This window comes from Paramacrobiotus metropolitanus, unplaced genomic scaffold (genome assembly GCF_019649055.1).
Source record: "Paramacrobiotus metropolitanus isolate TYO unplaced genomic scaffold, Prichtersi_v1.0 Parri_scaffold0000014, whole genome shotgun sequence".
Classification (NCBI taxonomy): Eukaryota; Metazoa; Tardigrada; class Eutardigrada; order Parachela; family Macrobiotidae; genus Paramacrobiotus; species Paramacrobiotus metropolitanus.
Window position 1 is genome coordinate 443,030 of NW_026570234.1, and position 13,947 is coordinate 456,976.

The window sequence follows — 13,947 nt, forward strand, 5'->3', positions numbered from 1 at the left end:
ATCGTCAAAGATTAATCCCAGTGTGTCATCATTTTTTGGCAGAAAACCTTGTATATTAAAAAAATAACTGCCAGATCGGCAAAAGTTAGAATACGCTACACCTTTGTCGCATCCGGCAGACAGCAACCATAGGCTAAAAACCATTGCAGCGCTCTGGTATTAAAGCCAACTGAGAGCAGGATATCAGTGATAGTTTCGTAATACCTCCAAAGTGGTCAGAACTGTACTGCGGACTGAGCTTGAAAAACATTCCCGTTCGATTTCGGTTAGGCTGCTGGCAGCCGAATACCCGTTCGTACACAGGAGCAGGTTTCCTTATTATCTCGGATCACCATACTAACGGCTGACTGGAACCTCTATAACTGTTACAATTTTACTGTTTGGAGAACAAAGTACCGGTTAAATTGCATCACTGACCTCCACCATGCAAGTCAAGACAGTCATTGTTTATGGAATAGCTGTCATCCTTTGCCATCTTTGCGATGTAAGTGTTTCGCGAATACGGCGCAAACAATTCTCTTGTTTACTGCTTAGTAAAAACATACTTTTTTTATCTAAACCTTTGACCTCTTAAATTTGATTTAATTTTGGAACAATGCCGACAAATAATCTAGTTTGGCTCCCAGAAATCATTTGAAATCACTACGTAGGTACATTAAAAGAACATGAAAATTAATATTATTGTATATGAGTATACTAGTGTAAATGCCGCAGTAGTAAAAATTAGTTATTGTGGGGTCTACATATTTGAAGTTCTGTCCACTTGATTGAAATCAGTAAACAGAATACGGAAACTGTGATGGTTAACCTGTGAGCCGTGACTGTATGTGAGGCACTTGAAAAATTCTGAACTTAGAAGTTAATATATTCCAAAGGTTGATAACGATTCAGTGCCTTAATATTCCAACAGAATTTCATTGAAGTAGAATAGAACAGAATCCCCAGTGACCTCATTGAAGAAGTCATGAAACACCACTAATATTCCGTCTGCAACAGCCGCAACACGGCATTTGTTAATCTCTTTTTTTGCAGGCCGATAAATTAAATAACGTAGAGCACGTTTTGGTGAAGCGTCAGTATACGTATGCAACGCCTTCCGCGCCGGCCACACCTCGGTCGGTCTCCGCGGCATCCTACACCAACTACTACCAGAGCGCCTACACATCCGCCCAGTCCGGCTATCCGGTGTTCAGTGGGCCGAGCACTCTGTCCTTCTCTTTCGGCGGCACACAGCCCGTTGACGGGTCCAGCTCGGTAACAACATTTGGAACTTCCAATTCTATCGGGCAAGGCGCTAGTACGTCTGGTTTCGCATCAACATCCGGCCTGTCCTCCTCCAATCCCAACGTCGTAATATTCAGCGCTCAACCGGTGACCGGAAGTGCGTCATCGTCCCTGACCTTTCCTAGCAACAGTAATTCCGCACTGACTAGTCCATTGTATGGTGGCTCACCTTCTTCGTCCGCGTTAACAGCCTATCCGCAAGGTTAGTAAAACAGGTTTTTTTGGACAATTCTGTCACATGATAAGAGAAAACGAAAATGCTTTTCTCAGCAAGCTGCACATGCTGTTAGCTGCACGCGCTGCAGTATAATAACGATGTTCAAGTTTTATTCGGCATCAACCGGTACACATATCAAATAAGCCTTAGCACATTTACTCTACGTAAAACGATCAAACTGATAATGATATTATTTGTTTACTGTTAGGTTCGGGAGCTGCAGGCTCAGCCCCCAATTGCGTACAGTCGGCATATAATCTGACCATTCCCGACAACACCGCGGTGGGTGTTATTGTGTTGCGCGTACTGGCCACCGATCCACAAGGCCGGCCACTAACGTACACCATTGCGGATCCGGTTTTCGGATCATTCAATATCAATGCCCAGTCCGGGGATATTACAGTGGCGTCCAATTTGGTTAATTTCGCTCGTGCTATTGAGTTCGCCGTACAGGTCACCAATTCATTGAACCAGGTAAAATACGATTTTGTACAGCGTAATACAAACGCTGCTGTTAATTTTTTATTCACCATTAGCCTAAACAAATATTTCACGGAATTTACTGCGCAGCATGCTGATAAATTTATACGAGTATGTAAATAGTGAAACACTGAAACTTACATCATCGACACAATCGCTTCGACATTTTGTAGTACTGAGTCCACATCATTTAACCATAACTTTTTTATATGTATTGAATTGTCCGATGCGTTTTACGGTTAGCAATGCTGAAACAGACAACTGTTTACACAATGGCATGGTAGTTTGGTTATGGATGCAACAGCCCATGTGTCCTAATTTTGAACATGTTGATATTATTATTTATGCACATGTGCCATGAGTACGTATTTAAGAACCTGAAATTCGGTTTTTAATATTATGACTTTCTATGACGTTATCTGCCTAACGTATTTCGTTCTCCTGCAGCAATGTACCTCCAATGTTCGGATAAATTTCATCAAAACATCCTCGTCGCTGACTGCTGTTACTCCCAGTGGATACGGCTATGGATCGGACACCACACCTACACCGTACAACCCCTACATGCCCACCGGCACCCCGGTGCTGGCTTACACTCCCCGTCCTGGACTGTACAACCAGTACACCCAGCCGACACCTGCTCCCACTGCCGGTTACGGATCTGCCAACCTCATCGCCACCACAGTGCCACCCCCGGCGCCGGTGACCTTTCCCAATTACTTCAACCCCCCACCGGCCGTCACCTTTCCATCGTACCCATCGGGCAATCTGGTGGCCACCACACCGTATCCGGTCTACAACGCACCCACCCCGGGATACGGCTCACCGTCCGGTAATCTGGTGGCCGTTACACCTGCGCCGGTTAATACTTACGGTGGCAGTCCTAGCTACAGTGGTAATTTGGTGGCCACGACACCTTATTTCGTGTATAATGCACCCGCCCCGGGATACGGGTCCCCATCGGGCAATCTGGTGGCCACTACGCCGATGCCTTATGTGCCCGTGACGTTACCCAATTATGTTAACAATCCACCGGTGACCTTTCCCACCAACGGACAGCTGAATACGGGTTATGGTAATACAGCGCCTTTGGTGGCCACACCCGCGCCTCCGTACCCGGTCACTTTTCCATCCAACGGCCAACTGAACACGGGATATGGGAATAACGCGCCTTTAGTTGCCACACCAGCGCCGCTTTATCCTGTTACGTTTCCCAGTATTGGAAATCTTTTCAATGGAGTCTCCACTGTTGCCACTATCCGCACAGACAATGGTAGCGGTTACTAATTAGGTTTTTAACTCATGATTTTTTTATAGTAATAAGCAACTAAACGTAAGAACATAGTAATTTAATATACATCTCGTACTTATATAATTGGAATACTTACAGTATACTGTATGCAGTAAGCGAGTTCAGTTATTTGTTTGAGTTGGTCATTCAGCTCCCGGTTTCCGTCCGTATTTATTTTTTATGCCGTTTTTTATTGGGATTACATGGTTGCATTAACTTAATTTTTTATGCTGTTTTGTACTACTGATCATGATTGATTTCAGTGCTAGCCAGGCTTGAAATGATTGATTAAAATTTGATTTGTAACATCTGTCATATGTCGCGCTATATTAAAAAATCTGAGATCCCGAAAAATGGTGAAGAACGTTGAAGCAAACCTTTTGATTATAGCACAAATTACACCACGTAGTGATTTAGATAGAATCTTAAAAGCCGAAGTGCACTTTAGATGTACTCTATGATAGCGTATTACTAGCATGATACTTTATTATGATAACGTTTATTATTTTTGCTACAGCTGTACTAAAATTATTAACAGTTGCTAGTATTAAATTAATTGTGGCTGTCACACATTCGTTTTGCATAGATCTGATAGATTTCAGAAAGCTTATTTGGGTTATTTATCGAAACAGGTCGTGCAAAACGAGTGTGTGACAACCACAAACCAATGTGGCTGTATGTTTTGTAAACTAATGTGGCCCAATACACATGATAACGCATCCTCACATGATCACATCACTGTTTTGTAGGTAACAAAGCGTTGGGTTCGGACGGAATTCCCAGTTCGCCCGCGACCACCATGAATTGGTCATTCTTCGTGCCAAATTACTCCGGCACATCCACCTTGGTCGGCAATCTCAATATCCCCGGTATGAATCAGTTCACATTCACGCCCCGTGGGAATCCGTTCATTGTGGTGGACCCGCGAACGGCAGACGTGACACTGGCCAGTGGCTACTGTCCACCCAGCAGCCCCACCCAAGAAGTGGTCATTATCCAAGGCCGCGACATGGCTGGCAACGGGATGCAAGGGAATTTGTCCATTGTCATCTTTTCCTCACCGTCATATGTTCAGTCCTGTCAAAGTAATCCTGTCCAGCCGCCAACTACTCCGACTTCCGCTCCGCCGCAACCGGTTACATCGTTGCCGCTAATGCCCACGCCGTCACCACCGGGAGCGGTCTCCGTTACTTTTGCCGGGGATACTTCGTTTACGTAGGTTTACCATTATGCCAAATTTTTATAAATCAAACGAATTAAGAGTTTTCAATTTTAATCCTTTACAGTAGTCATATACCCGTAACGCCGTAAGTTATAGACTGTACAGTACGTATACGCGTATAATTGTATTAAGATTTTTGATTAATTTGTAGCGTAAACCAATGCCAGCCAATGTCCAGTGCGCCTGCAGTGGCAGGATCATTCCGAGCGAAATTCAGTCCCAACGTGGATTTCTCGAAGCTGCGAATTACAATTTCAAACAGGTGACACGGAACTAACGATCTAAACTGTTCCATGACAAGCCAGCTGTTCCATAAGTGTCGCTTAAATGTATTATTTTGAATATTGTGTATTACAGCCTTTTCCAACCCGCACTTCCGGTGGTCTGTGATCAAAATTTTCAGTGCAACATCACACTAGTTTTCTCCCGGCCAATGGACAGTAGCCTGCAGGGATCATACTTAATAACGGCAAATTTCGAAGGGGGTGGTCTGCCGACAACATCGCAGCGCCTGCAGGTGTCCGTGCAGTGCGGATCGCTGCAGTCCGATCAAACTCCGTCCGTGCCACCACGCACGGTAGCTAGCGATCCATCGTTGATTGTTCCAGAACTTCCGCCCTGTGGTGTGGCATCGGTTCCTATTGATGTTAACGAAGACACACCTGTTGGTACCGTGGTAGCCAGTCTGCCTTCCACTGTACGTGGTCCAAAAATTCTTACAAAAGCGTTCAGTAATTGTAGAAATTCAACATTAATTACAGTATTCTTGTGCGGCAAAGTTTACTCCACTCCAGAGACAGGAAACATATTTGCAACCGTAACACAAATGGGTTATAGAGCGACATCGAAAGATCATTCATTACCGTACAACGGCTAAAAAAATACAATATAAAGGTCATCGTCACATTGGTTATTTCGTTATAGCCATCGCCCGGCTTTCGGTTCCAAATCGTTGACGCGTCTGCTACCGGATATTTCGACATCTCAGACCAGTAAGTTATTCTGAAGTAAAATCTGAACTCAACCAAAGTAAGGTAACTGTTTGTGCCATTTAGGGGTTTCGTGGCTGTTGCCAGTCCGTTGTCGGAACCAACTGTTGATTCGGTTTATCTGCGAGTTGCCGGACAAATCAATAATCAGTCGGTAGGGAAAATTTATGAAAACTTAACAATTGTGCTGTGCATGAGACGTAAATAATTTGGTTTGGCGATCGACAGGTGTGTGGTACAGATGTTCTCATTGGCATTAAGAACGTCAACTTACGAAAGCCAGAGTTCGACCAAGTTTCATACAGCTTTGCCGCTGACTGCAATATTCCATCGATCCCCATTGGGACTGTGACTGTAAGTAGAAAAAGTTTTAAAATGCGAGATTTTCTCCTCAAATTATGTAATTGTTTCATGAAACAATTGTCAAATATCAACAGGCATCGGATTCAGATAGTGGACGGAACAATATTCGCCGATTCTTCGTTAACCCGGAAGATACAGCGTAAGACAACGCTCACCAGTCAGACACGTTTGTTTGTACCACTAATTCCCTCTCATTAAATTATCTGGAAAAACATTTTTTTTTTAAGTATTGCTACCATCGACCCGGCTAGCGGTACTCTTCGATTAAGGAGCAGACTGCGCGAGTCAACATCGTTATTGGTAAGCGGAAGCGCCCTGAATTGCTTTATGTATCCTCTTCATGTTAAAAAATGCCAGTTGAACCATGACATGCGCATCGGCAGGTATTTGTCGAAAATCCCGGTACAAATCTGAGAAGTTCGGCATTAGTGCAGATCAGCTGTACAGGTGACAACTCCATAGTCCAACTGGGAGGATTTGGCGGAAGGAGCGCACCACGTCCGACCACTACAACCCAAAGGTCGATCCCGCGAAACGTAATGGCTTCGCTTAGAGTGGATCCGCGAGCGCATACTGCTGTGTCCTCTAATCAGCCTGCTTCGTATCCCTTTACGGTGTCAATAAGGCGTTCGTAAGCTCACTATATCAAATTTTGCGAAAGCTTCTTGCAGAATGTTTATTAAAAAAGAGGAAAATAGCACTTTTATCAGCATGCAAAACGACAGAAATACATAGAGCACTGTAACAGAAGGTTATTTATAAACTTAATAAATACGAGCATATTCCATACCTCGTCACTAAAATTATCGAAAAGATTTAACAGTGTAAATCTAACACCAGAAAAATGAGCAAAAGCTGTCAATCTGCATTCAAATCCAAAAGCAAAAATATGTTCTATCATCACTGCGTCGGGTTTGTTTCTCTAGCCGAACCTTTTTCTTTATGCTTTGTAAACCGGTAAATCGTAGTGTGCTCCACGGATTGCCCCCTTTTCAGCACAGGAGTTGGAAAGTTTGGCTAAAAAAATTTTCATTGACCAAAACATTAAAGGACATTAAAGTTCGTCTGGCGAAAATACTTACAACATTTATGGCGTTTGGATAATTTTGTGCTAATAAGCAAATCGATGAATGACGATCGTTTATCTCCCCGTACTTTCCGACTATGTTCTTATTCAAAAAATTTCCGGTGTAAACCGTCATCCCTGGTTGCGTGGTTAAAACATCCAGATGGACGCCATTCTTGGGGTTATACAGTCTGCAAAAACATGGTTTGTGTTATGCCCGGTTGCTGAGTTTTCACATAACAGAAAAAGTTCCAATTTGGTTGGCAACTGCTGAATTATAATCACGATAATTTTGTGTGCAAGTTAATCACGAACTGCGTGAAATTCTCCAATCAAAAAGCATATCATATTTACTTTGCGCATAATGACGGTTTGGTCAATGGACGGAATGCATGATTCAGGCACCAGTTATCATCGAAACCATTATACTGTGATGTGGCAATGGCGGGACCTAGTCGCTTTCCATTACGGAAATCATAAGGAGTACCTTCGACGGGAACAATTTCGCCCGTTGGAATCCATTCCGCATCTGTTGGAGTGTACTCGTCGGCCAAAACAGTTAGCACGTGTTCATTGATGTCTTTCTCAGCCTAAACAACACACTTCTGAGAACCACTTCTTGAGAAGTGAAATTCTTCTGAAAATTTTTCAGCGGTGTACCTCGCCTCCTAAATTAAAATAGATATGCACGGGAATGCTCAAAATGGTGTCTTCCTCCGTGGAACATTTTAATCGGATTATCAGCTCATTATCGTTGGTCAATCGATATTCCAGCTCGGTGACCAATTCACCGGGATAGCCTTCCGAACCATCCGCACTGACGTAGCGAAATCGAACACCACTGACGCCGTTTTTATCGTCTTCTTCGATGGTTTCGGCAGACCAAATCGCCTACAACGCAAAGCATACAGCAGTTCAGTTTTTTTCTAAACTACTGTGTTAGCGTTAACGTTACGACTTCGTTTGCTTGGATACCAAAAAATCAGCCCGATAATGTGCAGGAAAATTGAGAAAAGAAGAAGTTCATGACAGAAAAAAATACTTCTTAAACTATGGCTAAAGAATTTATCAGGAATATTTTTTAAGCGTTCGTGCCATAAATGTTACCGGTTACCGTATCGAAGCCGTTTTTTCCGCCATTCATGTGAACGTTCTGTGTGTTTGGAATCAAATTGCAAAGTTTCCCCTCAATCATGACGTTGGAAGGTGAAATTCGACCGGCAACACGGCCCACAACAGCACCAAAATAGTATTCATCTTTCATATACTCTGCAAAACCACAACAATATTACTGTATCTCTGAACCTGTTGAGGGCAACTGGGCAAGTAATTACATATGTAACAAATTGTGAAACCAAAAACAATATCCACAACACTTATAAGAAACTGAAATACTAATAAGCGCTCGTATCAGAGCTAAAATACTAATTATTCAGAGCGCTCGTATCAGAAGCAACAGGTGAGAAACAGCCTTCAAAATACTATCCGTGATTGATATGACGGATATCAAACACATTATCAATGCCGCGTTCTAAAGCATAAATGAAATTCTTCCTGAAAAATAATTTTTATTCATGCAAGCAGCATGAGATTTCGCTCCTTTTTCCATAGAAAACCGCATTTTGACGATATCACGGCACAATCTTATCATATTATTACAAATATTACAGCAGTCGCCCACGTTTACTGACTCCGTTCTCACACAAACCTTCCATAGAAGCAAATCCTCGCACAACATCCACAACACCGCCATTTAAATCAGGGACCTTGAGGCCAACGATGCGTGCTCCAAAAGAGATCACACTTAACTGCATCCCATGTTTATTCTCCAATTCGTAGAGCTGTACGGGTTGTCCGAAAGGAAGTTTCCCAAACACACGTGTTTTCATTTTATAAATGCTTGTATGTGAACCTGGGCAGCAACATTTAGAAATCCAGTCCATTCCATAAGAAACACGCCTCTCTATTCCAGATTCTTCACCGGACGATTTTTATGCACGCTGAAAACCAGAAGATCCAAAAATTTCAAATAAAAAAATGGTAAAATGGGGAATACTGTATGTATTCACAGGAAACAACAAAGTTCCGGATTTGCTTCGTGTAATATCTATATAATATAGATATACTAAGGCCTTGTCCCGAATTCAAAGCGAATCTCGCTATGGTACGGTTGCTCAACCGCACGACGTGGCTGTATGCAGTGGCCACGCCTACAGATACGGTACGCGAAGCCACCTCGCGAGGTGGAGTTGCTGTATCGCAACGAGATTCGCTTTGAATTAGGGACGAGGCCTAATACAGTACTCGGAGTACTGTATGTGTCAAGTCGTACAATCATTTGCCAGTCGTACTGACTTGGCACTAGCCTACTGTACTGTACATTGCACCCGCCTATAGCAAATCGTTTCGAAACTAGAGGGCGGTGGCAGATGAAGTATGGAGCCACGGTATACGGGTATAGATTATAGACAGATTTTCTGGTTGATAATTTTTGATAATTATCAGTTTGATATTTGATGATAAATTAATAATCATAAAGCAATCGGAAGCACTCCGGTATCGTCGGTGGTTTTTGGTGCATGGTTGACCACACATAATCCCGTTTACTAAAAACCAACCTGCTTCTGCTGCCTTGGATTGCCAGCTTTGCATCTTTACAAAAGTTGGCTTAACACTCACCAGTATTAAACGAAGGAGTTTAGAATCGTCGTCTTGCTGCTTGCAGCTTACGAGTTACTTAACTTTTCTTTCCCTTCTTCCATCTGGCGGATTAGCTTATAGCGACAAATCTTTGGAATTGCCAGTTTCGTTGCTTTAAAAGAGTTTCGTTGTGTTCTGGGCGCAAACAGCAACAAGAACTGAAATGGCGTCGAAACTATTTGGACGGGATCTCAGTGAATATGACGATTTGGATGTTGAGGCTATGCTGGATAAACTTACTCCGGCCGAGATCGAAGAGTTAAACAATTACGTTGATCCTGATGTAAGTACATATAATTTTATTTTACATTCAATATGATTTTTTAAGTACGATCTTCACTGTAAATTTAAATATTGCTGTGAATTCAATACTTGAGTTTATTCAAAAAACGTTAGCACGCATGCATATTTGTGCTTTTTTTAATTGTGAGCTTCGTCGTTATTCACTCTATTTTTGACTTGTGATATGATGAGCAAGGTAAGTCGTAAGGACATCGCAGTGAAATGATTGGATTATTCATTGTTGATATTTAGTCATCCGTGCTGTTTGGATCGATTTTGCCTTTAAAATTCGTTTACGTGATAATATCTTCGACATCCAGGGACTATGGGAAATTAAATAGGAGTTACAATTTTGGGTCAGCGATAGCGTTATTGTGCATCGATTTTATTGTAACAGATTTTATTCCTGACGGTATTCTATTCTATTATGGTTCTGCCATAAGTCTGTAATAGTAGCGTAGTAGGTTGCGTGATTATTCGATTTTTCATCGATTTGCAAATCCTAAATTATTTATATTTCTATTTAACGCTGAGTACTGATAATAAGATTCTGCCATTTTTAAAGTGAAGTTTTGTTTAGAATTCGTATCTCCCGGCTCATCAGCGATGTCGGGATCAGACAACAAAAGCCCCCACTGGGCCACTGAATCGGGAAAAATTAGTGGAGTTTCTTGAAATGAAAGCCAGAGAAGAGAAAGACTGGGACGAAGCTGTTCCATATGAAGCCGGAACTGTTAGAGGTGAATTTTCTTTAGCACAAATTACAAATAGCTTATTTTATGCGTATTATCTATAACTTCCGGTTTGGAAAATCTTGCCATTCTTTCTTAGGGAAAAAGTTTGTCCCGAAAGAAATCACCCCTCCACCTTCAAAGGACGACATTGGCTTTAATGTTGACGATGAGTACGAAAAAGCGTTGGACGACGCAACAGAAGAAGATCTTGTGGATTTGGCAGCTATTTTGGGCCTGCATGGCATGCTCAACCAGACCCAGTATCATGCGGCATTTGACGACATCCAGAAGGGTGGAGTGGCGCCCAAACAAACCAAATTTCAAAGTACGGTTAACTTGCTAATGATCTGTTAAATATTGTTAAGGATCACCCCAAATGAGGAAGTAATTGTGAATCTGTAAGTGATTGTAAATATGTAAGTGAACCGATTTCTATTAAATTGTCCAGCTGAGCACTGTCTTGAAATATATTCGTGAATTTTATATTATGTTGTGAATTTGCAATACAGGTTTTTGAGTTTTTTGCTGCCCGGATACTTATTTTATGGTTTTAGATTGTTTCTTTTAATAACTGCTGATGCACCTCAATTCACGTAACAGGCATGATAGAGAGGAATATGGTTTTGTTATTTTTATCTTATAACAGTATTATCATATGGCAGGCGGGTATGGCGAAAATGGGAATAGGTATTGCAGATGTTTTCTTTAGTGATAAAGTCTCTCAAACTGATTGAGATAGAAATAATAGAATACCAGTTGTAAGTGGTGCGTAGGTAGTGAAAATTCAGAATTCCAGCACTTTATGACTTGAAGTGTGCTTATTTTACGGTTGACCAAGTCTTCTGTGCACGCTTATCGTTAAAGTGCGAAACTGGCGTAATAATTCACAATAGCGTCAAACTGCTTGGCTTGTCAGTCGGATTATAATTATTGTTATTTTTTACTGTCCTGCACTGCGCATGTAAGACAAGTTATTGTTGCGCAGGTATTGCTAAGGCGGATATGCCTAAATTTATGCCGCCCGAGCCGGACAACGATACCGATGTGGAAGCTACCATTGAGCAAGTTAAGAAAAACGATAGTTCACTGAAAGAGCTCAACTGGAACAATATCAAGGTAAAACCAAAGAAAGAAATACTGAAGTTGAGCGCCAAGATGTTTTATTAAAGAGAGTCATCTTCGGGTAATGTGTGTGTGTTTCCATGCAGAATATTTCCATTGAAAAATTTCATCAGCTTTTCGAAGGCTTAAAGAGCAACACCCATCTTCAGTCGCTTTCGCTGGCTAACACTCGAATGACCGATCATGCCGCTAAGGTGAAATATCGTGAGAAAAAACATTGATTTCCGGTTGGATTTCTTGACGATTAACGGTAACGTGTGTGATCGTTATGTAGCCACTTGCGCAAGCACTTGAAGAGAACAAGACACTAAAGACACTGAATGTTGAGACGAATTATTTGGCCGGCGAGACCGTCGTGGAATTGATTCGGGCTCTGCTGAAAAACCAGACTGTCCTCGAATTCCGCGCATCGAACCAGGTATATAGCGCTAAGATAAATATTGACAACATAGCGTCTTGACCGGGTCTTCTCTTTTGTTGCGCTGCCGGTTAAATATTGAACCAGACTGCATTATTGCATTGTTACGTGTTGCGCTAGTAACTGATTAACCTACATAAATTTCCTGCGACGCGGCGGTATTATGGTTTTATTTCTGTTTATGGTTATGGTATTTTTATCTTTTGCTTTTATCTTGGAAATATCCTATATTTAATATTCTTTAGTGGCGCGTATGAAGTGGATGTTTCTCTACGCGACAGTATGCCTTACTATACTTCGACCTGAAATGCGCAGTCATTTTGTTCACTTTGTTGTATGAAATTAGTAAACAGGAAGAGAAGGAGTAAGTGTAAATATATGATCAACAGAATTTTCTTTGGAAATCCCGTCGCAGTTTTAGAATGTATTATTGTCGTAACGGGTCAATTATTTGTCTGTGTTTTAGAGTCCTTCCGTGTTGGGACAGAAGATTGAGATGGAGATTTCTAAACTGATTCTGCAAAATCAGAATATACTTCGATTGGGTATAGCTTTTGAGATTGCCGGGGCACGTGTGCGGGTGCATGAACATTTGCAACGGAATAATGATAAAATTCGCCAACAGCGTGCTAAAGGTGATGAGGACTAACCGGAAAACCGGTTAATTTGCTCCGTATATGCTATATCTGAGTAGACCTAATAACATACTGGCTGAAACTAACTCGCATAATATGCTTTGTAGCTCTGCACTAAATTACTTCGTCGCCCCTTTAACTACTTTACCGGTTCCTCTGCTTCCCCGTTATCCCATTACCTCAGTGACTTCGCCGTCTTTTTTTACAGTCGCCTTTTAATCGCATTTAGCACTTTCTTTAGTGATTTCAGTGTTCTCTTCGTGCCGTTTAAAATTGGTTCGTCTTTGCCTGTTGTGCTGGTTTTAGCCGCATGTCGTGCGATCGAGTAATTATGCCCGTGAAATATGCCGGATAGAATTGTAGTTCCATAGACTATCTTCGCGTGATGCTGCGAAGCTGACCTTGTGAGTTTTGTGTGTGCCATTGCGCATTTTGTTATTTTTAGCTTTTAGTGTGTTGGTTTGACAGAGAGACTGTTGTTGATGTCACTGTTTTTAGTGGTTGTACAAGACCTTGCATAAGGAAGACGATTTGTAGTATTTATGATCAGCATTTTCAGTTTTCGCGATCACGAAATCTGAACGAACGGTGCATGTTATATGATACGATGGATTACTACTGTAGTGCGTGTCTGCGCCGTGTAACGGCCCGTGTTTAGTTTTTTGCAATACAGACGTTACAAAACCATGGGTATTTAATTTCAGAAAATGCGATAAACATGAAATTATTTTTTCAGTGCGTTGCGCTTCATACGTACAGAGTGCTTAATACAAAATTTTAACAATACAGTAATTTACGTAGTCCTGAAGCTGTTTACGGTTGAGATGTGGTCAAGCTGATTAAACAACAGTCATGTTGATAGATTGCTCAGACAGTCAGACTCAACGGATGTTTACTGTATGCTTCTTATGTATTCCGTTCAAAACATACCTCTATTCAACATGCAAAAATTATATGTTTCGATTAATATTTATAAATCTTCTTAAGTTGCACTAAAGCGTTTGAAATTATAACCGAATCAGTTGTTTGTTATTGTGAAAAAGAGAAACATCCATTAAAAACAAAGTCCAGTGATACACTTTTTTTAATGTGACGGAACGGAAAACTACTATATATATTTTTGTACCATTAACAATGCCATTAC

At 41.5% G+C, this 13,947-nt stretch overlaps 3 protein-coding genes across 4 annotated transcripts; 2 read left to right on the plus strand and 1 right to left on the minus strand.

The window, feature by feature from the left end:
- The first annotated feature begins 162 nt into the window (after positions 1–162).
- LOC129584617 (mucin-2-like) lies at positions 163–6,614 on the plus strand. The gene is made up of 13 exons (XM_055476849.1): positions 163–484; positions 1,033–1,486; positions 1,710–1,975; positions 2,429–3,254; positions 4,022–4,487; positions 4,646–4,756; positions 4,852–5,191; positions 5,419–5,486; positions 5,550–5,637; positions 5,712–5,837; positions 5,921–5,985; positions 6,074–6,146; positions 6,230–6,614. Exons 1-13 carry the CDS (start codon positions 425–427, stop codon positions 6,479–6,481), a joined length of 3,195 nt encoding a protein of 1,064 aa, XP_055332824.1. The 5' UTR covers positions 163–424; the 3' UTR covers positions 6,482–6,614.
- Positions 6,509–9,007, minus strand: LOC129584618 (galactose mutarotase-like). Its single transcript, XM_055476850.1, has 6 exons — positions 8,621–9,007; positions 8,027–8,181; positions 7,573–7,803; positions 7,267–7,502; positions 6,929–7,103; positions 6,509–6,863 (listed from the first exon to the last, which is right to left on the minus strand). Exons 1-6 carry the CDS (start codon positions 8,853–8,855, stop codon positions 6,747–6,749), a joined length of 1,149 nt encoding a protein of 382 aa, XP_055332825.1. The 5' UTR covers positions 8,856–9,007; the 3' UTR covers positions 6,509–6,746.
- A 361-nt stretch (positions 9,008–9,368) lies between these two features.
- Positions 9,369–13,349, plus strand: LOC129584527 (tropomodulin-like). 2 transcript variants are annotated; one of them, XM_055476719.1, is made up of 8 exons: positions 9,370–9,895; positions 10,475–10,634; positions 10,726–10,953; positions 11,614–11,744; positions 11,837–11,944; positions 12,025–12,168; positions 12,635–12,803; positions 12,911–13,349. In XM_055476719.1, the coding sequence occupies exons 1-8, from the start codon at positions 9,776–9,778 to the stop codon at positions 12,919–12,921; spliced, it is 1,071 nt and encodes a 356-aa protein (XP_055332694.1). In that variant the 5' UTR covers positions 9,370–9,775; the 3' UTR covers positions 12,922–13,349. The 2 variants fall into 2 exon arrangements, with proteins under 2 accessions (XP_055332693.1, XP_055332694.1); XM_055476718.1 differs by having other exon boundaries at positions 9,369–9,895; positions 12,635–13,349.
- Positions 13,350–13,947: the final 598 nt, after the last annotated feature.

Coding starts and splice junctions, on each gene's coding strand:
- LOC129584618 (XM_055476850.1), bottom strand. CDS start 8,855: ATGGACTGGATTTCTAAATGTTGCTGCCCAGGTTCACATACAAGCATT. Junction 8,182..8,620: donor AGGATTTGCTTCTATGGAAG/GTTTGTGTGAGA, acceptor GTGGTTTTGCAG/AGTATATGAAAGATGAATAC. Junction 7,804..8,026: donor GAAAAAACGGCTTCGATACG/GTAACCGGTAAC, acceptor TTTGCGTTGTAG/GCGATTTGGTCTGCCGAAAC.
- LOC129584617 (XM_055476849.1), top strand. CDS start 425: ATGCAAGTCAAGACAGTCATTGTTTATGGAATAGCTGTCATCCTTTGC. Junction 485..1,032: donor TCCTTTGCCATCTTTGCGAT/GTAAGTGTTTCG, acceptor CTTTTTTTGCAG/GCCGATAAATTAAATAACGT. Junction 4,757..4,851: donor CGAATTACAATTTCAAACAG/GTGACACGGAAC, acceptor TGTGTATTACAG/CCTTTTCCAACCCGCACTTC.
- LOC129584527 (XM_055476718.1), top strand. CDS start 9,776: ATGGCGTCGAAACTATTTGGACGGGATCTCAGTGAATATGACGATTTG. Junction 11,745..11,836: donor TCAACTGGAACAATATCAAG/GTAAAACCAAAG, acceptor GTTTCCATGCAG/AATATTTCCATTGAAAAATT. Junction 11,945..12,024: donor TGACCGATCATGCCGCTAAG/GTGAAATATCGT, acceptor ATCGTTATGTAG/CCACTTGCGCAAGCACTTGA.